Genomic DNA, 26,739 nt, shown 5'->3' with positions numbered 1-26,739 from the left:
GGAATCAAGTTTCCTAGACTTTCATAGAAGAACTGCCGCTTTCCACTTGATGAACTAAATTGAAAATATCATGTCATAGTGGCTTACTTGTTCTCATTGCTGGCATCATATCGAGGCATAGGGTCAAAATCATTTCCATTGACATCAAAACTGGCCTGTGAATCCTACAGCAAACAGGACAAAGAAAACCAGTTTCTCATTAATTAACCATTGACTCATATGGCCTATACATTCTTCAGCAGGTTCCTACAAGAGAGTAATTAGGTTAACTAACATTCCTGTGGTTTCATGATGATTGCATGTTTTAGGAAAGGATTTTTTATTTAATAATTATGGGAGTTACATATTTTACTTTATTTTTGGAAAAGAGAGAAGGATAACAAATGTTCTGAAAAAGCATAGTTCCAGTATCAGAGAGGAGCTAGAAAGTGGTGTTTCATTTAACCAGAAGACTACAATTCTTCTAAGAAACTTCTGGAAGTTAAGAGAGTTCATTCTCAAAATTGAGATTTTGCTAAACATTTCAAGATTCAAGAAATTATCCGCACGATGACTGAAATATCAGTAATAGCTTCAAGGAATAATACATTTTTCTAAAGAATATTGTTATAAGAATACAACTTGACATGCAATATAAACTGTACTCCCATTTCCCTGGGAGTGCAACCGTTTCAAATATTTGCAAGTTATCTCTTTATTTTTGTTCCATATTTCACATTTACCAGAAGTCTTACAGCTGAAAATAGTTCACAGAGTAAATAGCTGCTGGTTTGTATGGCTCCCATTAATTGATGCGGTAGCATGTGGTGTGTTGACATGGCAAGCAGATCTTTTTAATCTCTTCTTTGCTCAAAAGCAGTTACCACATCCACCTCAAATATTCCTGTTTGCAGCCACACCAGCAATAATCCAACATATAGAAGGCATTTGTCATCAAACAAGCCATGTGTATTGCTTTGGGGAAATTCCTTGTTGGTGTGAGGAAAAGGAGAGAGGAGGTGGTAAGGGAATAAATAGTTGCTTTAAATTCAGTGGAAGGACAGTATTGGGATGAGGTGACATGATACAATCTGGGTCATTCACTGAGAAGGTAAAATTATATTTGGTTTGTTTAAATAATGTAAGATATTGAAATGAAAGATGTGGCATGCATTAGGATCAAGCATACATAGACAAATAGGGCAACTGCCTGTCACTTGTGTTTGTGCAGTCCTCAAGTATTTCAAAGCTGAGTTCCACATGCAGCATGAGGAAGGACATGGATGTAAGTATGGCTAATTTAGAATAAGCAGCTTTAAACTGTGGGCACGATTGTAGCTTTTGATGGCTTGTTAAAGATATTTTTGTCACCTTCATCTCTGCAATGCTCTGTCAAGGTGATACGCTCACTGTGTTCAGGGCTCTTTTACACAATCTGTGTAACAGGAGTGAAGGTAATCCTTGCCTTGAGCTGGTCATCTGGCCCAATCCACATATATTTGTTTATTACCTCATGTGAATGTACACCTTGCATACTTTATTCCAGAGAAATCAGAAGGTACTCAAGGTCACGTGCTTTCAGGTAATGCCATACTCCTAAAAACACAGGACTAATCACTCCAGAAAAGCATGGCCCTGATGCTCCGAACAGCTTCAAACTGACACTAAGACAAGAAGTCACCCAGTAGAGAAGGAGCCTCTTCTTAAGTTGTAGAACCCTCCAACGTATGTTAAGCCAATCATTTAAATGTGATGAACCACAAGCAAACAGAAACCTCCTGGGTGACATGAGACACAGGACACAGAAAACAAGGACCGCCCTATTACAGATTGTGAGGGGACTCACTGGATTTAAGAAAGACTTAATAGAAAGACCCCAAAATATTCTACATTTGTTTTTTACTGAGTGAATCATAGCAAGTAATGTTCTTTTCCTTTAATATGATTTCTAGCAGTATCATAAATAGCTTTAAAAATAAATATATGGAAGGACATGCCTAAAATTACAGCCTTTGAGAAAAGCCACTGTTTTGCTAGCTTTGCTGGTCAAAAATGGACTTCAGCTGCATGCATTAGCATAAGGATATTAAGTAAAATAATTAGAGAAAAGAGAAAAATCATTTGATGATTGGTTCTTGTCCTTCAGAAATTCAGCTACAACAGGCATTCAGATTCTAAGTATGTTCAGATGGAACACAGTCTTAACTAAAACAATACAGATTACCAAAAGTTTTCTTCCTTCCTCCCACTGGTGTTAACATTTGTGGAAATCCCATAAGATTCTTCCTCCTTCCCTTCTTCCTTCTTCCCCTCCATTTTAATTCCCTCCATTTCTCCCTCTCTCCTTCTATCTTTCCAGAAGCAACACTTTTATTTAGGGTAATATTAAAGCAGAAAATCTGCACTCCTGTGGACACTCACGTAATTCTGCATCAAGTCTGGGTGGTTTCTTTCAATGCCGTCATCCAGGATGGTGACCACAACGTTCTTTCCAGTGTAACCTCTCTTCCAAGCACCTACTATATTCATATCTGACTGGCAATGGTGGGTGTTATCGCTGCAGTGCTGGGGAGAGAAGATAAAGATGTTGGATGTTGCAGATTAGTGAGCACTGTGGGGTTGAGATATTATCCTACTTATATTAACATTACCATTTAAACCAGCACATGAAAATACTGACTTGAATAGCAACTATATAAGATCAACACCTTTATTTAGACAGAAAATAATTTAAAAGCCAAATTAAATGAAAATTGCTAGCTCTGCCTATTTTTCATTCTGATTACTCTTCATGCTTAAGCAATCAAAAAGGGAAGTGTCCAGCCATACTAAACCACTAAAGCTATGTGTAAAATGAAGTAGCTGTTTCTGGCTATTAAGCATCCTCATTTGAAAAGTACATTTGAATTATTTGAAATTTTTCAGAAAAACAAACCATATGTGGACAAAAATAGACAACTGCCTGTACAGAAATGGTCATGAAAAAAACCCTTGCTTTTTGGAGCTTATGTGCTGTACAACTTCTTGACAGAATGTCTGGAAACTAATCCAGATTCATTTCTATCTACAAAAGAAGGCTTTTGGCAGGTTTTGTGCAGTATCAGCAGCAGATGAGCAGCAGTTAAGAACCTGTAACCAAAACAACACCCTTAAAAACTTGCAGCTTAGGTTGTCTGATGAATTGTAATAGACTGAGAGCAGCGTGGGGTACAGTTTTCAAGAGCAACCAAGTCTAGTGTGGTGGAGAAAGAAAGTGTAGGGTATATTAAATCTGAAAGCCTCTTCCTTTACATGAATGCACCCAGATCATCTGAAGAAATCTGGCTTGCCATGGCAATAAGACATGACCTTTGGCTATTCGTATGCCCGATTATCGACCCTCTAACCCCCACACAGAGCCATCCCCTGTGAAGTGCATTCAATGAGCCCCTAATAGGCACTGCTTTCTTCCAGCTCCTCCAGAGTCAAACAGATCAACAGGCAAAAACATATCAAAATAGGGTGTGCAGGGAAGGGGAACAGCAAAGGGTGGGAGGGAAAAAAAATAAATTAAAAAAGAAACTTGTATCATAGCAACAGTGGCCACACAAGTATGCTCTACCTCACTCCCTGTCCCACTGCCTCATGTCCCCACTTCAGCCTCGTGTTTTGGCACTCCACAGTCTGTAAGGAGTGTAAAGAAACTCATGGGAATGCACTGACTTCACTTAGTCCATCCCTCTCCTCCTGAATATGAGCACACTGAAGAACTGTTAGGAATACTGGGTACAAACTGACATCAGATTACTATTAAATTATATTTTTCCTCTTCTTTTTCTTCAGTTTACAGCCCTACACTGTCATACACAAACCAGAGACTTTAAGAGCGGTCATTTGCTATTACTAAAGCAAGATTTTATTATTAAGCACTATGCATATATGTACATAATATAAAGTCTCTTCCATGGTCTCTCCCTTCTGGCTGCAAATATCTGTCTGTCTCTCTCTTGTCTATCCATCTGCGCACAAAGGAGCTTGAAGGACTTCAGGGACCAGTTCCAAGGTATGTATAGGGCAGGCTTAATGCTTTTGTTCTGTTTGTTGATGGAAATGCTCACACTGCTGGCTTTACGTAATTAATTACAGTCTAAATTTGCCATCTGTATGCTGAATGTAATGGCTGTACACATGAGGCTTTCTAATGTATAAACAAGGGGGTTAAAAAGTGTGCAACGTTTCCAGGTGACTTTCCACTTTTCAGAAGTGTTACTGAATTAAGCATCAGAAGCTACCTGTAAAAGCTATTAATATCATTTACATTTTGCTGATGTGAAGACAAGAAGACAAAAAGGTGAAAGTACCAGCCTCCCAGCCTGGAGAGCTGCAATGGGCAATCAGGCTCTGACCTCCAGTCAAATTTACTTGTCCATTATATTGCCCTTTTATCCTTATCCCCTTCTCTGAAATGCCAAATGACCCTATGGCTGCTTTGCTGTCTGTCTTCCTAGAGGATGCCAGGGGATGAGCTCATTGTTTTGCTGCCATGCTAGTCAAACCACTAAGGCTGAGCAAGCATATGGTTTTTTAATCCCCACTCCCTTGCAAGCTCTTTGGCTCTCCACCAGAAGACCACTGCTTTTTCCTTTAATGATCTGGCACAGTCAGTCACTCTCACCTTACGTGAACTTCTGCTTTTGTGGTGGTGGCTGAAGGGGGCTAATTCATCAACTGCTTTGCTACATGCATGTAGACAAACACAAAAGATATTCCTTGCTTTAGTGCTTACTCTGATGATTCTTTCAAGAGACGTGCCACGTCACATTGATCCTCAAATTATCTTGCTCTGTTCCAAGTCTGAGCAGAAAGCTAGTCTAAACAAAATCTTTCTGCATAAAAGAAATTCCAGGAGGAATTTCCAGGCAGGCATAACTCCATGCCCACTTATAACTTTGGAACACAGATACATAACATACGGATACAAAATGCAAAGGCAGCAAAGAAGCATCCAACTGGGAGTAGTTCAACAGCAGTTGAAGGGTTCAGTTCTTATGGCTACAATATAGAACACACTTTCAAGCCCTATTAAAATAGCATCTTTATTTCTTTTCTCCTCTCCTCCTTACTCTTTATCTACATTCTTCTCCCCCTGCTCCTAGCCTTGTTCTTCTTTTCCAGTACAGTCTTTTATCACTTACGTTCCAGTTTTCACTGGTTCAACACCTCGTCTCGGATTCCTATACTTTAACCACAAACTATACCTTCCCCCAGATCATTGTCTTATTTTCTCCAGATTTATCAGTCTCAAAGCAGCCTAAATTGTATTTGTCAGGAACACTTTAAAACTCAGAACTTTTCAAACACTGTAACATGGTACAAATATGCTGTTCCACACTGAACAGCATTTAAGATGCTACCTGTTACTGTATTTCACTTGCACTCTTTCCTGTCTCCCTGTGCTGGCTCTGTCTGGGATTAAGAGTTAACATTCTTCATAGTAGCTGGGATGGACTATGTTTTGGATTTGTGCTGCAAACAGTGTTGATAACACAGGGATGTCTTAGTTACCGCTGAGCAGTGCTTACACAGGCCTTTTCGGCTTCTCACGCCACCCCACCAGCGAGGAGGCTTGGGGTGCAGGAGAAGTTGGGAGGAGACACAGCCAGCACAGCGGAACCCAGCTGACCAGAGGGATATCCCACACCATATGGCACCATGTTCAGCATATAAAGCTGGGGAAAGAAGAAAGGGGACATTTGGAGTGATGGTGTTTGTCTTCCCAAGTAACTGTTATATGTGATGCCCCTCCACTTTCCTGGAGATGGCTGCACACCTGTCTGACCGTGGAAGTGGTGAATGAACTCCTTGGTTTGCTTTGCTTGTGCACATAGTTTTGTTTTTCATGCTTTTTCAACTCATGAGTTTCCTCACTTGTACTCTTTTGATTCACTCCCCCATCTCCACAGGGAAAGAGTGACTGAGTGGGTGTGTGCACAGCCTTTAAATTCCTCTTTCCTTCAGAAACATTTCTTGTAAGGAATTTTCCACTACTGTGTTCACTTCTATAAATTGTGTTTAACCTCATGCTGCTTCTTTAACACCTATCCAAATTACATTATCAGGTTCTTAGCAGAGGGCTGCTTTCCTAATGAGTTTAGAAACACTTTCAATTTACAGTGTTGCCCAAATAAAAAGTAGTAAAACATCTATCATATATGATAATAACAATTACGTGATCCTTAGTGACGGAATTTTGTATCAATGGGTAAGTACTGAATTTTATACCTCATTTTCTATCTATTTTTCCCATTCTCTATTTTTTTTAACAAAAAAAAAAAACCCTCTGTCATGATAACATACTAAAACTATGTGCTTGCAAGGTTTTCTTGGATTTGTCAATCTTTGGACTGTTGTTTTTTTTAATTTTAAGAGGAATAGTATAAAAGAGTTAGTCTTCTGAATTTCCACTCTCTTTAAGCAGATGAAGTAATTCAGAAATTTCATTTATTGATATCATGAACAGATAACTGCAGTAAGCCAGTACTATTTCAACATACATTGTTTTCATCTATTGCCTGGAGGATACCATCAAAAGGAATAAACAACCTCTCACCCAGTTACACGGAGTAATTTTACTGAGATTTTTAAAATGCATTCAAAGGATAATGCTTTTCTTTGGACTGTTTAATTGGAAAAAATTAATGATATCACCATTAGTATTTAACAGAAACCATCTGCAAGGTTCAGAGACTTCTGTGGTACATGCAGGAAGCAAGAGGACTATAGTAAGAGAAATTTCAGATATTGAACTTTTCTCATACTTAATGTTTATGAGCATAAAAAGACAAAAGAATCACTCAGACATCTTTGGACAGCCAATTTGGAAGCCTGCCTTTCTGCAACTAACAAGCAGACGTAATACTAGAAAGTTCTTCTGTTTTGATGCTTGCATGATGCTTTCAGTGTCAGACATGGACATAGATTCTCTTACCTACTTTGTGAAATTATCTCTAAAAACTAACTTATGATCATTATAATTATCTTAATGTTTCTTGTCTGCTGCACTGATTTTTGTGATTGGAGGCTTGGTGTATCCAGTTAGGGATCAGTAATAAAATTGAACAGTTAAACTGAGAAATCAAGAATCACATCAATGGTCAAAATCTTTGGGAATCCCAGAGACTGAAATAAAATTAAAAGAACAATGACTACAAAATTCTGTTCTGTCTTTTGCTATGCCTGTTAAGTCTATAACCAGAGCAGAAACAGAAGCTCCTAATACTGTGACATGCATTCTCTCAGAAACAGCATACTGTGCCCTCTTTAAGTCTTCATGAGGTACCCTGCATTGGTTTCCTGTAGTATTTTAGTTACAAGAAGTTCTTTGACAAGATCTTGGGAATATAGAGAAACACAAAATGATAATCACAATGACACAATTTTAAAGACCAGCTGTGAGCTGCAGACCTTGGATCTCATTTAGTGGAGCAGTGCAAACGCTTCCGATCCCAGGAAAAAAAACGCTAGCTCCCAGGCAGAGATTAGAAAAGATACATTATTTTAGTATTGAGAAGAAGAAGAAACAGCAGCAGCAGCAGTAGAACAACAGCAGAAGAAACAAGAAGAAAGTACTACTGGTGTTATTAGAGCAGTAAGGATACAATCTTTGGCAGACATAAACAAGCAGGCTACAGTCAGGTTCCTTAGATTGAGGGTTTTGTCAGCTACTAATCTGCGAGCATTGAGAGGACAGAAGATTCATAAGATCGTATGAAGAGATAGGACAGTCAAGGGCCTATGCATTGCCCTTGACCAGCACAAGCAGGAAGAAGGAGACACACAGGGCTAACAAATGGATCCTGGCATTTTGTGGCACTGTCAGAAAAAAAGAGACCATCTACCTACTCTGTGACAGGAATGGAATGTGGGCTATTTGGCACTCTTAGCTGGTCCAGGCAAATGTACTGGTAATAAAGTTTATCAGCTTTTAATTTTAGTAAAGAAGACTTCCTGATGATACCTTCAGCTTTCTGAAGTACAGTTTTGCACAGTGTTCTAAGTTAAAACTTGCCAATTGTTCTCTCCTTTCCTGCAGAAAAAGAGGAATAATCTCTTTTCTTTATACTCTTAATGGGATCCAATTTTGAAATGGAAAGAAAGAAGTAGGGAGGTAATCAGGAAAGTTGGCAAGGGAGGGTCCTTATTAAAATGGCTCGTGTAATGTAATAGAAATCATGACAACATGCTTTGAAAATTACATTTTCTAAGAAGGCTATTGAAATAATGTTTCCTTTTAAAAGTATTTCTCACATTTCTTATTCTTTCATCACAATAAAAGTGAAAGAAAGATTTTTAGAAGAAGAAGGCGTACTTTCATCAGACATAACCTGGTATTTAGTGTACAGCAATTGCTAACTGCATAGGAAATTATTTTCTTCAGAGTTTCATCTTTAAATAATTTCTGATTATTGCTGCACACAATATTTTTAAGCTCTAGCAAGAGCAGGCACGCAATGTAAAGTCTGACCCATTTCAAATACAGGATTTTTTTTGCATTAAATTCTATCCAACTTCTGGAGTCATGTTTTACTGAATTGCTTCTATTTTATCTGTGTCTGTATCAAGAGAAATATTTCAAGAGTGTACCATATTAGATATTTAACATCAATTTATTGCTTGTAAAACTTGCAGTTTACTTCAGAGATTAATTTGGTTCTTAAACTTTATTGATTCTGTAAGTTAACAAGCAAAAATACATTTAGAGGACAATAAGAACAATCACAGACATACTTCATTTTATGTCTGTTTAAGCAATGAAGGAGAACAGGAAATCAATATAAAAAGGTTTCTTGTATTCGTAAGAGTATCTGATGGCTATAGCGAGACAAGAATAATTTACTAGACTATATATATGGGGGGTTGCAGTGAAAAATAGGAAGCTCATAAATCTTATTCTTTGGCTGTGATAAACATTGCTTTTCTTTCCAAAACAGAATAATTCATAATGCATTAAATTTGTATTCAGGACAATTCCATCACTTCTCCATCACTGGCACTTTTTTAAGCCTACACTGGTTGTTTTTCTGTAACCTGTGTGGTGGCTTAAACATGAGTTAATTGAGGGAAGCCCTGAACACGCATGTTCCATAGGCTGACCACAGTGCAGCATTTTCAGGAGTGGGAAACTTCACCCCTTCTAGGTCTGCAGACAGCAAAGTTTCTCTCCCAGTTGCAAATTCTGGAGGCTGCAGAGGCACAGAAATAATCTGTCTCTACTACCATCTCTTCTTTCTACATGGGACGTGACCTGTGGCTCCATTAGAATGTTTGCCTCCAGTCCTGTTTCCTTGCCATGTGGCAGCAACATAAGAGACTCCTTCAAGGCAAAGAGAGAAATGTAGCTAAATTTCAATTGTGCGTGTTCTGACACCTCCACTTAAGATACAAATATGAAAAGCTGCATTTACGAAAACTACAAAGGTCCACCACATCATTCCAAAGAGCAAAAATACATACATATATAGGAAGAAGAAAACAACGATGATGACTTAGAAGAAGAGGGAAGATGAAGAAATTGCACATAAAGGCATCTAGAATGTGTCCATTTTACCCTGAATGCAAAAATCATCCACACAAATGGCATATTACAGACCTGGTACATCTTGTGTATTCTTGAATCAGCGCTCACATGTTGAGAGGTATGTGTTAATGTATGGACAGGCTTCTCCCTGGGAAGTATTGCGAGAAATATAAGAACCTGATGCAGAAGATCTTGGAGAGTCAGTAAAGGACAGAGAGGGGAGAAAAGAAATAATTTCCACAGTCTGGCTGCTGCTAAGAAATGCAGGAAGAAAAAAAGCATGCATGGAAATATATCTCTACATGTGGCAGTATTCTCTCAAAATGACTGTATGATGACTGACTTACTGATGCTACCTACCACTACTATACTACTATATAGATAGCCTACTTAGCAAGAAAAGGCCACAAAGTAGATCAAAAGTTAATGCATTTTTACCTGAAGTCCTGTCTAGGGGAAAAAAAAAGAAAAAAAAAGAGAACTATGGCAATTCTTTTATTAATTAGGGAGAATACGTGAAAAGAACAGCTGCTCCCTGGCCTCAGCTGCACACCATCAACCCTGGGGATCCAGTGTTCACAAAAGATGAATAATTCCTCAGAGAGATAATTCTTTCCATTCTACCATTTTTTGTGGCCTTTTCCACATATCTGACCTCCTCTAATTCCCAAAAAAGAAAGAAAAATAGGGCAGTTTTACAAAAAGTCCCGATTTTTTTGCCTTTTTTTTAAGCATCATTCCTGGAGTTGCAGTTATCCAGTAAGACCCAAGTTTCTTCCTCTCCCTCTCAAGCTAGACTTGATATTTTCATTATTTCTAAGACACAAATTAAACAGAGAGATGGCAAGTCTTATTTTAAAATAGTTTTCACAAGTTTCTAAGGATTCTTTCTACATTACTACAAACAGGCTTATATTTTAAGCCGTTCTCAAGTCAAACACCATTACTTCTATCTTAAGTCATTAAGGAGCATGGGAAACGAAGGTGGATTTATTTAGAGTTTGTGTGAGCATATGTGACAGTATCAAACTAACTACAAGGAGAGAAGCCCTGAGCAGATGGCTTCAATTAATCATTAACCCTCACAGAGACTGATGAGACTGGGAGGAGCCTGGGGCTTACACAAGCTGACTTCCCTCCTCCTCTGATCTCTTTTCATTTTACACAGAAAAAGAGAAGTTTAAGAACTATATACTGTCACAGGAATGCTGGGTGTGGATGGGGAGTTGATTCTGGATAGACCAGGAAACTTGTTTTTTCCAAGAATGCTATGAACTTGTAGGAATGAGGTAACTTGTGAGAAAATGAATATATGTTGGCTTTGAGTGCTTGTACCCTAATTTTAAGGACTGTTGCACTGCTGCAGTCCTTTTTTCCCCTCTATTTTATGTTGTGGTCTGGTCCCTCTGATCCATGAGGCAATAGTCTGGTGACATCTGGTGTTAATGGTGGGATGTCCTGGGGGGACAAGGAAGGAGAGAGGGACAATGAGAGTGAGGGATGTGAGACAAAGGACTTGTTCAGGAGGTTGAAGGAAAGATACATGTCCCTACTTTTCCTACCTGCTTTTGTCCCTTGGGGAAAAGTAGGGCACATGTAGGTCCGAATATGATTACCGCCTTATGTTGCATTATTAGTAATGGAGAAGGAGTTTCTCCCTGTTTTCCTGAAGGCATGCTTAGCTCCTGAGGCTGAAACTGTTTCATAGTGCCTTTATTTCAGCAATAAACATCTATGCTACTTGATACCTAGGAGCTTTTTCCCTAAGAACCATAAAAAGCCTCCAGGTTATTGTACCCTAGGTCCCATTATTTGCTTGGTTGGTATGTCAGAGGAGGGTATAACTTGCCAGAGGACAAACTTAAAGCTCATGAAACTATTCTTTTGAGACAGGAGTATAAAAACCACTCCATACCCTCCTTAGACAGCCTTACAGAAATGTTTAATCTAACACTGAAATGCATGCTGTGAAAATTCATTAACAGTACAGGATCAGACTAAGACGAATGGCTTCTATTTTAGTTTGTCTATAGGGAAGTAAGTGCCCTAGGCACCAATAGGCTTTTCACCATTTCAATGTGCTGTGGTTGATGAACGCAAGGCCCACTGTGTATTATAAGAGAAACCTGGGAAGATAAGGCCAAACCACTAGAGGGAGTGGCTAGTTATATTTTGCAGATGAGATCATCTGGCAGAAATGAGGGAACTAACCCAGAGAAATCTAGGGAAGACTAGGAAGAAAAAAGAAAGGCCATTCAATTAAAACCCAGAAGTTTTACATAAGACAAAGAGGTATCACACAGTTACTCTTGTTACCATCTCAGGAAATTTGACTCAGCAGATTAAAGTTGTTCTCGGCTGTCAAAATCCTTCTGCAACGCTGAAGAAGGTTAGTCCAGAGGCCTATGCCACAGCTGTACATGAAAGACTATGCAAAATAGGCAACAAATGTTGAAATTGCAAATGGCCTTACAGGAAATCTCAGCAGAGTGTCAGGATTCAAGCTACCCCAGCAAATACAGATACTGCAGAAAGGCTCTGGAGAAATCCATTATATTTGCAAACACTGTTCTATATAGAGAACTGTACAGAGACCAATGTCTATGGAGCTTTCTAGTAACAGGACTTTAAGGACATGGGGCTCTGCTACGAAACTAAACCCCAACTTTACCACTAATGACACCTAGATTGTATTGTCTGCAGCAGTAATATGAAGGAACTTCCCTCAGCTGCAAGTAAAGTGATTGAATGTGTGGAACTGATCTGAGAACATAATTTTGAACCAAAACTAGAGGAATCTCTGTAGACAGAGAGAATACACAAACTCAGTATATGCACGTTCTATACACATCAAAGACTCGAAAATGTAATTTGTCTAACTGGGACTAGGAAGAAGATCACATTCACGACTGCCAGGCTTATGTAGAGTCTGTGAGTAAGGCAGTCTCAGCTTTGAAATGATACCATTAATGTTAACTGCCTCAGCATTTGCAGGTATCTTTAAAAAGAACCAGAAAATCAGCAGATGACACACCCAGAAAAGTACTAAAGAAAGACGTGCTCAGAGTATTCTCAGAAAGGAAACTTATACACAATAAGAAATAAACTAAATATAAGAGTTCTTAGTTTTGTGACTGCTAGCAACTCCTCTGCATCCACTGCTTTTCCTGGTTCCACAGCTGCAAAATACTCTCTGTGGTTTGTCTTCTCTGCAGTCTGCATTCCTCCTTGTCATTCCTACAGTCTCTATCCGTTTCTTCTGTAATTCCTGTCACTTGGTCTTCTGACTCTTAGCTTTCTCAATTTTCAAACCTCAGCTGTAAATGGATTTTTTCCCAGATTGTTTTGTTTCTCCTACTGGCTCTGCCGTTTAGCTAAAAATACTACTATAACATGAAGGTGTGCCAAAAATGCAAAGCTGAAGAGGGTCTTCCAAGTAAAAAGGTGAATTCTCTGGGAAATATAATGTACCTCCAGTAAACCTTTTCCCAACTGCTATCTTCTAACACGGACATGCATGAGGCAGTTACAAAGTGAGATTAGTTACTTAAAAACTGTAATGAGAACTTTGGACCCATTAGAGACATGGTATGAATCTGTAAGCACTTAATAACATAGCCATTCATAAGGAAGCTAACAGAGGATTTGACATGTTGGTTTGTACTCTGGAGCCATTATGCAGCTGAACAGACACAGTTATACTCATTTTGTTTAAGGAAACATTACTGAGCATGTGCAATTATTAAGTCTTAAATCTCAAGAGGCTACAATGCTTCCTTGTAGTTCTGGAAATTAGTGGAGTGCGAAGTAATGATGGCAATACAGCCAGAGTGGTCTGGATCACTTATGAAGGTGAACCTATTTAAGAGGCGTGTTTCTAGTATAATTTTACATAAAACCATACATAAGATTATGCATGTAGAACTGTAGGACTGAGAGTACTAGGCATAAAATGATAGAAAGTGGGGAGAAACATAGTAATGGTGAAAAAGATTTAAGTAAGGTAAACAGTCACCTACAATTTCAATAAGATGCTCTATGAAGCATATATTATTCTATGACAGTTAAGCACTAGGATAGCATGGAGAGTGAGTTAACACATGTTTTTTAATGACAGCAATGATACTGTTCCTGGAATGGTATGTGCATGTGCCTTGTACTAATGTTTCAAAAATGACGCTTTTGAAAAACGAGCAGTAACTACCTGCTGCTTGTTTTCTGAGCCAACTGCTAGAAACCCAATTTACAGTGATTCTTAACAAGCTCAAATAATTCATTTTAGCTAAGAGAGGGTGAAGTTGTAACTTGACTGCAGCATGCAAGTAACTCAACAGAGATGATACTTTTGTACAGGGAACATTTCTCAATCTAGTAAAGAACGGCCTAACACTAAGTACAGAGCACGATAAACATGCACTTATAAGATGTAAGATTTGCAATAGTTAATCGTTAAGACAATGCTCATATAGATGTGACTCTTTTACAAATACCATCTTTTACCTAATGTCTTACTGAACACCTGCTGCGGTTTTAACTACAAATTCTGGACTTGTGATTGCAGATTGTACTGATTATTGGTCAGACAAAATGATTAGATAATCCTCTGCTGTATCTGGGAAAGGAATCAACCAAAGGAGTTCAGATCTGGAGGCTGGCATCCATAAAACTAAAGCAGTTCTGTATCAGGAGCTCCACAGCAATCTCTGTAAGAAGTACAGTCTGAGAAAATAAAATTTTTCTCTGCCATTTAACTGCTTTCAGATATTTGAGAAAGAGTTTCAGTCTCTGCAGTTAGGTGCTGCCTCAAATATAAGTGTATCCCAAATAACTCCACGCTAAACAGGCACAAAAATATTGATTACTACTCAACTAAATAGGCAAAGCAATAATGTCAAAGGGGAATTGACATGGAACATTCAAATGTGGTGGTGTCTTGAGTTTTATTTTCCTTTGACCATTACATTTACAGATGGGTGACACAAAATTTTGAAAAAATAGATTTTTATTTCTTTAGGAACAAAATCTAGAAATTTTAATTGATAAGCATCTCTGTGCATAGGTAGGGATTTTTTTAAAACAGAATAATATGAGTTTATGTGGTTGTTCTGCTGTTTGTATGAAAGATAAAGATCTTGCAAGGAAAAAACGGTTTCTAAGCAATGCAAGAAGAAAGTTGGGTTTGTTTTCACAACCTTGGTGCTGCATAAAATAAATAAAGCTTTTGTATTGATTAAACTGAAGATCCATTTCAGAGCCTTGTTACAGACACCCTGGTCAATTCCTGTATTGATTTATCTTGACATAAAACAATCCACAAAACCAACGAACAAGTAATCACACTATAATAACACGCTTATTTAAACAAAAAGTTTGGGTCAGTTAGCAGCCAAGTACTGTTGATCTGAGGACACTGAAAAAATTAACAAAACTTTTAAGTACACACTGAAGCTGAGGAATATGCTTAAATCTGTCGTTGATCGGCAAACCATTCAGGTGGATACCTAATTCCAGGGAGGTGTGTAAGATCTGATCGTGTGCCTGTGTAGTTTGTTGCACGGCATCTCATTAACAGTACTATTGCAAGTGGCCACTTTCATAACAAAGATTTATCATTTCTTCTTATGAACGTCCAAACAAGCTTTTTTCCTCCCCTATTCAGGCACTTTCTCTTATCCTATGACTTATGGGTGCCAAGACAACATGAATACAACAGAGTGAAACAAGAATCTAGGTGAGAACTTTTAAATTCACAATAAATTCTTTATTTGATTGCTCTGTATTTTTCTCCTTGCCTCTTCCCAAAAGCAACGTATGAATCACATTAACGACTTGATGAAGCATGACTATAATCACAGGATTGCTACACAGATGAGAAATCAGGGAAAACCTGGTCATGCTGTTTTCAGGGTTTACTTTTAATTTGAACTTTCCTATTTGAATCAAATCATAGAATCATAGAATAGTTAGGGTTGAAAAGGACCTCAAGATCATCTAGTTCCAACCCTCCTGCCATAGGCAGGGACACCTCACACTAAACCATCCCACACAAGGCTTCATCCAACCTGGCCTTGAACACTGCCAGGGATGGAGCACTCACAACCCCCCTGGGCAACCGATTCCAGTGCCTCACCACCCTAACAGCAAAGAATTTCCTCCTTATGTCCAATCTAAGCTTCCCCTGTTTAAGTTTTAACCCGTTACCCCTTGTCCTGTCACTACAGTCCCTGATGAAGAGTCCCTCCCCAGCATCCCTATAGGTCCCCTTCAGGTACTGGAAAGCTGCTATGAGGTGCTAGTAGCACCTCTCTTCCCAATTGCCTAGAAGAAAAATGGTGATGACTTAAAATCTAAACATATATACAGACATGTAAATTGTTCCTGTCCTTCCCCATTCAATATAACTGCATCAGAAGATCTCTGCTTTTTAGTGCCTACCTGGAGGCAACATGGGTCGTAACTTCTGTTTCATTCACAGTCACATTCATGCATACAACTTCTACCTGTTAAGTGGCATAAAGAGATCTATGGCTCAGCCTTAGGTTTATTTTTCCTCTTAGATTGTGGGATAAATCTTGTATGTGAGTCTTTCAAATACTGAGACAATGTAAGACTTTCTCTAGGGCTTGGCAAAGTAACAAACCAAGCTTACAAAGCAGTTCTGGCCACCCTTGTAGATTCATTCATGCAGAACATCCACTGAATTAGTCCTTAGAATGTTTTAGTGGCAACAGTTTATACTATGTATAACATATCTGAAGTCCCAAACAAGATCAAAGCTGCTTCACACAGTGTGATCAACACTTAAAACTTCTGAGTACTGGAGAAGAAGCAGCAGTCAGACATAGCAAAAGCAAACTGCATGCCCAATGCGAGTGTGCTTAGAAGACAGAAATCCTTTGAATTTTTGTTCTTTCTGCTGGTCAGCAGCATGCAACTTCCCCATTAAGAAAAAATGTATTGATGTTATGGTGTGTTTGGACATTTTCAAAGGATGGATGTAAAATAGCAGTTTGCTTTCACTTTTACAATACTTCTACTCTCTTACGTAGTAGTTCTTCACCAGCCTGGAGTGGGACCAACTAGAAACTGCAGGAGACTCTTCTAAAAAGGAAAGCCATATGAGAGTAGCAAACACAGGTAATTACTGAAATCAAAACTAAGAGAGTAGACGCCATAAATTGAGTATCAAGATCCTCAAGAAAGCTGAACCGATCTAACTTCCCAGTGTTGTCAGAAAATTTAATCCTGTTCCCTCTTTTTTTTATTTCTGTCTCTGCTGTTCAGGTGGTTGTAAGAGACGATGCATGGGATGGGGACAGTACTGAGAAGCTAGGTGCAAAGATACTGCACACAGAGCTTCAAGCTTGTGGTGTTTGGTGTCTCGAGACACTTCATCACTACATGAAGGCTCTGAGGAAGTCTTAAAACACAAATTCAGTGGGCTAGAAGAATTGAGGCATCTTTTTTCCAGAATCATGTTTTCCATAAGAATACTCACTCCTTACCAAGATGTAAGGGTTCTAACGCTTTCTAAGTAGGCTGTATTAAGGCTATATTAATTCCTCTATCCACATTTCAATTCACACAGATGGGGAATTAGTTAATCCAGGATTTATGGATTTCAGAGTTGCTGCAGTTGGGATCATATAAAATCCACTCAAACACGGCATCTGAAAACTTGCACTGCAGCCTACTTGAAGCCAGACCAGGAGACTTACAAGGGAAAAAAGTATCATCCTGATTCAATATTAAACCTGGCTGGGGAAGAGTGCACGGAAATTGAACGAAAGAGAAGTTATGCAACCTCTTCAAAACTTCAGAAACATTTTCTCTTTGCTTAAGTTGTCTTTATTTTTTCCTAAACAAGATTTCTGGCTCCCAAATGTACTCTTGTAACCAGGAGTTGATATTCATAAAAACACTATCTCCCAAGCAGTATTTTACTAATAAACTGTATTATCTGAAAGACACAGGAGAGGAAAACCCTACTAAACACTTACTGTTTAGTCTCTGACATATATCTGCCTTAGGCTTCTGTGCTTATGCTACTTGTGTTTAATAAAATTTTGAATTGTTTTCAAAACTGAAAATAACTTGTTTCGTGCTGTTAGGGAGTCACATAAAAAGAGAAAAAGACAGGGCAATTATATGCTTAAACGGCATGCTACTCATGGATTAGTGGATTCTAATGTAATAGAAGAGGTATGACAAAAGTGGTATCAATACTGTAAAAGATTCACAGTTTCACCTCCTGGGGCTATCTGAGGGCTCTTCCCTCCTGCACACTTCCTACTCCGATCACCATGCATTTCTGATGTTTGCTGGAAATGAGTTTATTTTGAAACAGGAAGTGTTTAAGTTTTTGCACCTCCACAGCAAAAGACCAAGCACAGATCCTGTCTGTATTGCTCCACACCTTACAACTGGCATATTTTCTGAAAGCCGTAATGTCTCTCTTTGAGGAGACTTGGGGTCTTGCTCTGACAGGGTCTCCTGTATTCATTGACTAATTTAAATATGACTACCTAAATAAGGTTAATTTTCACCAAAGCTGTATTTGAAAGTCATGCAGATGTGCAAACACTTGCTGGATTTCTCTCCAAAATGGTGCTGATAGATTGTGAGGTGCTCTTAGTCTCATCTCCTGTTTCTTATTTGGCTAGAAGAAAATCCTCTTCACAGGGCTTTAGCAGCAAACATAACTCACAGCAGAGATTTCATGCCATTAGGAGTAGCTACAAGCAATGCCAAGGATGACCTGCACCTAATGAAGCAGTGCATAATGCATGTTATTGAAGTCTTTTATCTGTTTGTTGGGTTTGGATGGATTTTCTTTTAAAACATGATTGAAAAAGGAGCATGAATTAAGGTCAAAACAGGGTCAGTGAGAACCAAGGTCCTCTGTATGCTTGCAATTTTAGTCAAAATGTTTGCTCATGAGATATACAGGAAGTCAGGCCATAGCATTGATGAATGAATAAGGAAAGCTGGAGTTTTGATGTCCTCATTCTAACGGTATCCTACGTCATATGACATCTGTCTTCAGTAAAGAGGGGCAGATATTTAAACACTGGTATGAGACCTAACATCCTAGAGCTAAACACTGGTTCTCGAATTTCTCCTTTGCATAGGTCCAGCTCTCCTCTGTTACAAAATGGATAGGAAATTACCTTACTAAAGCACTACACTCATTTTTGCCCCCTGACTGGGCAGTCATACATCTACTGCTTGTGTCATAAATTTATATGTCTCATAGGTTATGAGTTTGCTTCTAATAAGGGCAAACTGAATATGTCACACCAGTTCATTCTTCAGCAAACAGAGCACAAGACAGGCAAGCTTTGGAATTGATTCTTACGTACTGTGTCTGTGCACTTCTGGTCATTTTCGGCTTCTTGCTGTTTGTACAGTGTTCTTTATGTTACCACAACCTTTAACATACTAGTTAAATAGATGAATATTTAGCAATCCTTTGCCTAAAGTATCTGCACTTTCAGTATGCAAACAATAGCAAGAAAATACATAAAGTGAGTGTTTGAAGAAAAGCAGAATTTTTTACAATTAAATTACCTCTTCCTGTTTTCAGTAACATTAATAGAGCACTGAGTATTGCCCAACAAAAGCAAACATTTTGCTATTTAATATTACTTTGATTTTGAAAAATATGGAAAGTGGGTAGCTAACTAAGCAGCTGCTCTTGAAAAATTGCTTTTATAAACTTATGATGGCCAAATTCTTTCTCCTTTGAAAAGAGAAAAAGCGTACTACCAGATTAATGCTTTTCATGCTGAAGTGCTGTGAGAGATAAAAACTGAAATACACCAAATGGTGCCCCAGTATGGCACACTTTACAGCTGTTATTGTCAGCAATTTTATATCCATTTATATTCCATATGATTTATTGGTCCTTCAGCAAAGACTCTGTGGCACTACCATTTCCTTATTAATTGCAGAAACTAGTCAGAAAAAGGCAGTTCAGAAAATACAGTATTATACACAAAAGATATTTCACAAACAACATTATAAAGAAAGATACCTGCAGTTTCTTTATGTGACTCAGTTGTTGCCCAGAAAAAAAGAAAAAAAAATCCATTTTTAATAAATTTGTGAAAGATAAAATGAAAGACACTCTTCCTCTGAAGATAAAATCATTGTAGTAAATACGCAGAAGAGTATGCGCTGTATGATTTACTACCAAATGTTTGACACTCAGGAAAATATCTCCCCAAACAAGTATGGAAATGATTTCAGTATTGCTGCTTCTTGTTTCAGTGAAAATACTGGCACAAACCCTGAACAGTGCTGGCTTCCATTTTGTGTTTTCTGGGCACTTCCAGGGCTGCTTATCTGGAAGTCAGAACAGAATGTCCCAGAGGAATAGATCAAGCCCATCTGGTCATTCTGTCTTTAAACTATTTGCTAATCTTGCTAAACTAGTCGCACCAGTAATCTCTTTTCAGTAGATAAGTGTAATTCCACTTCTACAGGTTTTTCATTACTTAAAGAATGTTGTTGTCTTTCCACAGGAAATGAATTTAGGTCAAATTGTGTATTACCTGACCTTATGTTACTAGCTCTACCTTGTCCACAGAGAACAAGAGGCATTTCCTCAAAACAGATTTCTAAGGTAATGTCAGTCTGATTCTTTCTTGCAGGACTTGCACTGAAGTGACAGATAGTCTTAACTTTCTAAAACACCAGAGGCTCAGTCTTCTTATGCAATAGAAGACACAAACATGAAAGTGTATGAAACAACAAACCAAGTTACAAAATATGCAAAACACTTAAAAGCCTGGAATGCCACCTCAGAAAAAACAGTGATTTGGCTTCTACTGCACAGATGGAAAGAGAGAGAACAACTCTTGGGAGGGAAATAAAAAGAGAGTGAGATTTTTCCTTAGCTGCCAATTCCTGGCATAAGTAGATTGGAAATAAATTTTTAGGAGGTCATAAAAGAGGGTGACACATATTCATTTGCTGTGGTGTTAGGATGTGGCAGGTGAAATTCTGTCCAGAATTCTCTCTTCCTTGCACCCAGGCTTGCACTCACACCCACTGTGACCTCTCTTCTTCCCTCCATCTCTCCCCAGCCTGCCCCATCAGGTGTCTGTCACTCCTTCCTTTATCCCTGCTGTTCCCTTCCACAGTCCCACTCACCTTAGCTAACCTTACTAAGGGCCAGGCCAGGGATGTAAAATCCTTCTCTCTGCCCTTCCACTCACACTTGGAGTTGCAAGAGTGGCATCGAGTAAGCAGGTGGCCTCTTTAAGTCTTCACCTCCACCTTATTTCATTGTTACAGGACTTTCGGAGACTCAAGTTACTCACGGATAGAGGCTTATAAGACCCATTCTGGCTGCTATCCAGAGTCATCTGTACCATGTGAGACCAGGAGTATCTTTCCTTCCCTGTGAACGCTAGTATAGCTCACCTGGAAGCGCACAAATATAACTGCAGAGCACTGTATAGCATACGGAAGGAGTTTTCTGAAGAAACAGAACAAGTTCCGCAGAAGCTGAAAGCAATGCTGACTTCACAGTCTTTACTGAAAGTGAAAAGTAAGCGATTTTTCCTGTGTTTTGGTTTCAGCTTCAGAGCTTGAGGCAGCCAGCCTAAACACAACTAATTCAGATCTCATCAGTCTGCAGGGACTGCTCTCAATTGCAGTATAAATTATATTTCATCTATCTATACCAGAAATCTTATATAAAATATAAAAGGGTGACTGACAAATATTGGCTGATGAGTTAAGCTTCTCAGCAAGTCTCCTATCTTCAACAGCCTTCTAAAAACTTCAGTAACACCACACTATAACTGCACAACAATATTATATAGCTGTCTCATCCAAGCAGTTCATCAAGTATTACCCACAAAGTAATTTGTAAACCTTAGTTTCCATTATGGCGTAGTCACCTAGTTTTATTCTGCCCTGCTGGAACTGCTATAATCTTCTTCCACCTTGAATCCCCTAAAACACTTTGCATTTGTGCATCTGCTTGTCCTTGCAGTCCAGTTTTGGAAATCAGAAATGTAAGTCAATAATATGATCAGCAGGAGAAATAGCACAGCCAAGTACTGCATCTTTTCTTGGCTTTACAGATTTCTGTTAGAGCATCATTTCAAAAATTTTGTAAGAAAATTTTACTTTTTCAGCAACTGAAGTGCATTATATTTACCTAGTATGTTTTTCAGATTTTTAAGAAGACTGTGTTAATTATAGTGTTTTATAATTCTTTTCCATTATATTGCTGCCTCTCAAAGAAAACTAGTAGACTATGGTACAATGTAGGTTTGCAAAAGTCCTTCTTTTGGGTTCCAAACAGAAGACTAAGCCATTTGCTTTTAGCACTCCTCCAAATATATTTTGTCTTACACTTAGTTTATGTCTAGAAAGAAGGGATAACAAGGAATAAATGTGAAGAGAAGATAACAAAGGTTGAGCAAATGAAAGAGTCCGAAAAAGGAAAGTAATTTTAAAGAGGGAGTACTTCATTTGTAGAGATCAATTGCAAAAACAGACCTTCAGATTACATAAAACAGAGCGTGAGGTGACATCAGTGTGGACCTAAGATACATGTAAAACAAAATAAAAGTTTTACTTCAAAAAGGCTTTGAATTATATTGTGTTGGTGTGGGATATGTTTAGCAATGACAATAAAAGACAGCATTTTCTTTGGTTTACATATGTAATAGGTGGTTTCTTTCTTCCTCCATTCCAAGCAGCTTACAAGTATGATTATCTTGCCCATTTTCTGCCTGAGAAGCTGACAGGCAAATTCCCATGTTCCATTTCTTGCTGTGGTTTACAACTTTTGTGATATTGTCAGCTACTTCCCTATGCTTTCAGGTAAGATTCCATGTTATAAAAATTTTCAGGATGACCCCTAGGTATGCATTTTAGAGTCCCTGGCTAGATTCTTGTCTGAGTACACCACCATTTTAAAAGTTACATTATTTATTTTTGGGGGTAGCTCAGTTACTTTATGTTGTAGTTTCTCAGATGAATACCATCTCACCCCAGTTATTATTGCAACGGCAGTTCCAGCTTTCCCCAGTTTCTCACTGTCAGTGCCATACCTTCTCCAGCTATAGGGAGTAAACTCTGGTTACATATCTCTGATGAAGTGGCATCCAGTGATAAGAAATCACTTGGCTTATACACTTTAATGATCATATTTATTCTTAGGTGCTGTAACAGAACAGTGCCTCTCCCTCCAGCCTCACATCTCAAAACATACTCTTCCTCCAGTAAATTCTCGGTCCCACAGAAAAATCCTGTTATATATTCAATTCATGCTCAGCAGTAACCAGGCCATGAAGAGCGGGAAGAACCTGGTAGTAAGTGGAATCTTCTCCAACTCAGAGAATATCAGCACCAGTTATTATTAACAATAGAAGGAATGATAACAGTACTGCAGAGGATTATCCTTGATCCTATTGAAAAAGACTTGTGCCTGTTTGAACTGACTCCGAACACATAGCCAGCGCCTTTGTACTCTTAGAGCAGTTAAAAAATAAACAATGGCTAAATTAATTTCTTGCAATCATTAAAAATATGCGATGGAGCCCAGTATCACAGAACTAGATTACAGCTGCAGAAAGCTGTGCTTGTGTGCTGCTGTGACTCCAGTTTCAGATGACCACTACAAAGCTCTTGCTAGCAGGGAGCAAAAAGAAATGGTCAGCAAGGAGAGTTCTGTGACTGAAGTCCATTAAAGTCTAAGCTAGTTACCAAATCTTTGCCCCTCTTCCCCCTCCTTTTTTTACTTACCTCCTCTAGCTTTTACGAACATTTTTCCATGGCATCCAGGGAAGATGAGGAAACTCATTAAAGCAACTGCCTGGTACAGTGAAATTGGTTAGGCACAAAGTTCCCTTAGTCATTCCAAAGATAGTTTGTTGTTTTTACAAGTAAAACAATTTCAGATAGCAGTAGGGCTTCAGGGTTAACTTCAGCCTCTTCCAGTTACAAACTGATTGTATATAGTTAATCCAGTTAATAACAAACAGGCTATTTTGTCAACATCAATGAAAAAGAAGGAGTTTATTAGATATTAGATGACAATACAAGGGCAGATGACCTCTGGGGATAGCTTACAGGACTTCACTCTCTCCTGACTCAAAATTTTAAAGAGACGTTAACTAGGGACCTTTTTTCCCGCTGATCTTATTTCTCTGACATCAGGTCATTCTGAGCAATTTGGACCAAATTGTGTAGGTCAGTTTCAAATAAAAGTTGAATGGGTGAAGTTTCATGTGCTTACTTAATCTACAAAAATATTCTATTTTACTCTGAAGCACAGATGCAGCAGGATTCAGAGGTCATGCTAAAGCAGCTGGTTTTCTTCCAGCTTTCCTTTCTTTCAGGGAGGAAAGTCAGAAGGAAATTGCCTTTTCCTTGTTATTAGAAAGCATGAGAACCTGCAATTTCTCCATAGATAATCCCCTGCTAATGAAAAGTACAAGTATGCTTGTTCAGGTGATGAGTAGCTCTGGAAACACTGTCTGCTTCAGCTCTCACAGAACGGTAAGGTGATAAATAATCATATTCCTAATCTCTCTGCTCTTTCTAGGAATGTGCTTAGAGTAAATGGAAAAAAAAAATAAAAATAGAATGATCCAAAAAGTCCTTTTAATTTCTTCACAGAACTGCTCTTGAGAGACACTTTCAAACTTTGTGATAGCACAAAAGAGAAAGAGAGCCCAAGTCCCCCTTGTGCCTAACCAATTTCTTGCCATGGATATCACGTCAGCAAAAATGTATTATTACTATCCCAGACAATTAAAATTACAAGGGGTAGTACATGTGAAGAAAAGCTGGGTGAGAAAAAGCATCAGTCAGATTTTGCTTGACAAAGTCTTTGAATGAAGGGACTTGTGTCAACAAATCTAAACTACATTTATGGCCCTGTTAGAGATTTTGCCAGTCCAACGGCCAAAGGTATCAATCTTAACCCACAACGAAAGCTAATTATTAATCCAAATGAAAAAGTGCACATGATAAAATTTTATTACTTTCTCAATAACACATCTGCAGCCAGCAACCTAAAAATCTCTTTCTGATGTAGCAGTGACAGAAAACATCATGTGCACTAGTCCATGGGACCTGAAGAAATCCACCAGTGGGTCCTGAAGGAGCTGGCAAATGAAGCTCCTAAGCCACTGGCCATCATATCTGAAAAACCGTGGCAGTCAGGTTAAGTTCCTGACAACTGGAAAAAGGGAAGTACAACCCCCATTTTCAAGAAGGGGAAAATGGATGACCCAGGGAACTACAGACCAGTCAGTCTCACCTCTGTGCCTGGCAAAATCTTGGAGCAGATTCTCATGGAAGGCATGCTAAGGCACATGAAAAACAACAAGGTGCTTGGTGACAGCCAGCATGGCTTCACTAAGGGGAAATCCTGCCTGACCAATTTGGTGGCCTTCTGTGATGGGGCCACAGAACTGATGGACAGGGGTAGAGCAGTTGATGTCATCTACCTGGACTTGTGCAAAGTGTTTGACACTGTCCCACACAACATCGTTGTCTCTAAATTGGAGAGACATCAATTTGATAGATGGACCACTCGGTGGATAAAGAACTGGCTGGATGGCCACACACGAAGAGTTGTGGTCAATGGCTCAATGTCCGGCTGGAGACCAGTGACGAGTGGTGTCCCTCAGGGATTGGTGTTGGGACCAGTCTTGTTCAGCATCTTTGTTGGTGACATGGACAGTGGGATTGAGTGCGCCCTCAGCAAGTTTGCCGATGACACCAAGCTGTGTGGTTCGGTTGATATGCTGGAGGGAAGGAATGCCATCCAGAGGGACCTTGACACGCTTTTAAGGTGGGCTGATGCCAGCCTTATGAAGTTCAACCATGCCAAGTGCAAGGTCCTACACCTGGGTCGAGACACTCCCTGGCACACCTACAGGTTGGGCAGAGAAGAGATTCAGAGCAGCCCTGCAGAGAAGGACTTGGGGGTGTTGGTCGATGAGAAAATGAACATGAGCCGGCAGTGTGCGCTTGCAGCCCAGAAATCCAACCGTATCCTGGGCTGCATCAAAAGGAGCGTGACCAGCAGGTCAAAGGAGGTGATCCTGCCCCTCTACTCTGCTCTCATGAGACCTCACCTGGAGTATTGTGTGCAGTTCTGGTGTCCTCAACATAAGAAGGACATGGAACTGCTGGAACAAGTCCAGAGGAGGCCACAAGGAAGATCAGGGGACTGGAGCACCTCCCATATGAAGTCAGGCTAAGAAAATTGGGGCTGTTCAGCCTGGAGAAGAGAAGGCTGAGTGGAGACCTCATAGCAGCCTTCCAGTATGTGAAGGGGACCTACAAGGATGCTGGAGAGGGACCCTTCCTCAATGACTCTATCAGCAGGACAAGGAGTAACGGGTTTAAACTTAAACAGGGAAGTTTAGATTGGATGTAAGGAAGAAGTTCTTTACTGTGAGGGTGGTGAGGCACTGAAATAGGTTGCCCAAAGAAGCTGTAAATGCTCCATTCCTGGTGGTGCTCAAGACCAGGCTGGACAGCACTGGGTGACTGGATCTAGTGCGAGGCATCCCTGCCCATGGCAGGAGGGTTGGAAATAGATTTATGGTCCTTTCCAACCCTAACCATTCTATGATTCATTAACTAACCTCAAATTCCTTTTATTCCCTTCATGTTATAAAGGTAAGTAACATTAACAAAAGTAACTATGGTTACAACCACAAATACAGTCATATGAGGATACCTGATTATGATCCAAGTCAGCCCTGAAGTCAACTAATTCATGTGTTTTTAGCTATTCCCTCTGCTGAAATAGTGCACTTGCTAATACATTAGTGCTCTCTCTCAACAAAATGTCATCAAACCACTACTACTAAAGATATTGCTCATACACAGAGTTATTCAGCAGAGGTAAATGCAATCAGTCAGGAACAGCCTCTTCCCAGACAGTTTCCAAGAGTAGAGTTGCTTCGACAGGTATATAAATGACAATATTCTGCAAGTTGTACAAGACAAACAGTAAAGTCCATTTGCTGCCCTGAAGAGCTTTCTGCATTAGATTGGCAATTGTGTGGCAGCTGCGAAGCAGTGTCCGGTTAGGCAACACAACTGATTTATAAATAGGAGACTGCTACCTTCCTGAACAAAATCAAGAAGCAACTGCTATAAGCATTATTCATACCACACTGATCTAGTTCCACTAAAAACCTATGGTGGCACTG

The 26,739-nt window shown here is 39.2% G+C and overlaps 1 protein-coding gene across 3 annotated transcripts in view; it reads right to left on the bottom strand.

Annotated features, from left to right (window-relative positions):
• The window catches only part of PCSK5 (proprotein convertase subtilisin/kexin type 5), a 257,979-nt gene that overhangs the window by 176,658 nt on the left and 54,582 nt on the right, over positions 1–26,739 (bottom strand). For all 3 annotated transcript variants that reach the window (XM_065663504.1, XM_065663505.1, XM_065663506.1), the window contains exons 4-5: positions 2,401–2,544; positions 88–164 (exon numbers count right to left, since the gene is read on the bottom strand). In XM_065663504.1, the coding sequence (XP_065519576.1) occupies positions 88–164; positions 2,401–2,544 (221 nt within the window). The remainder of the gene's footprint in view (positions 1–87; positions 165–2,400; positions 2,545–26,739) is intronic.

The sequence above is a fragment of the Lathamus discolor genome, chromosome Z (genome assembly GCF_037157495.1).
Source record: "Lathamus discolor isolate bLatDis1 chromosome Z, bLatDis1.hap1, whole genome shotgun sequence".
Taxonomy (NCBI): Eukaryota; Metazoa; Chordata; class Aves; order Psittaciformes; family Psittacidae; genus Lathamus; species Lathamus discolor.
Note: the sequence above shows the minus strand (reverse complement) of the source record. Positions and strands in the feature narration are given on the sequence as shown.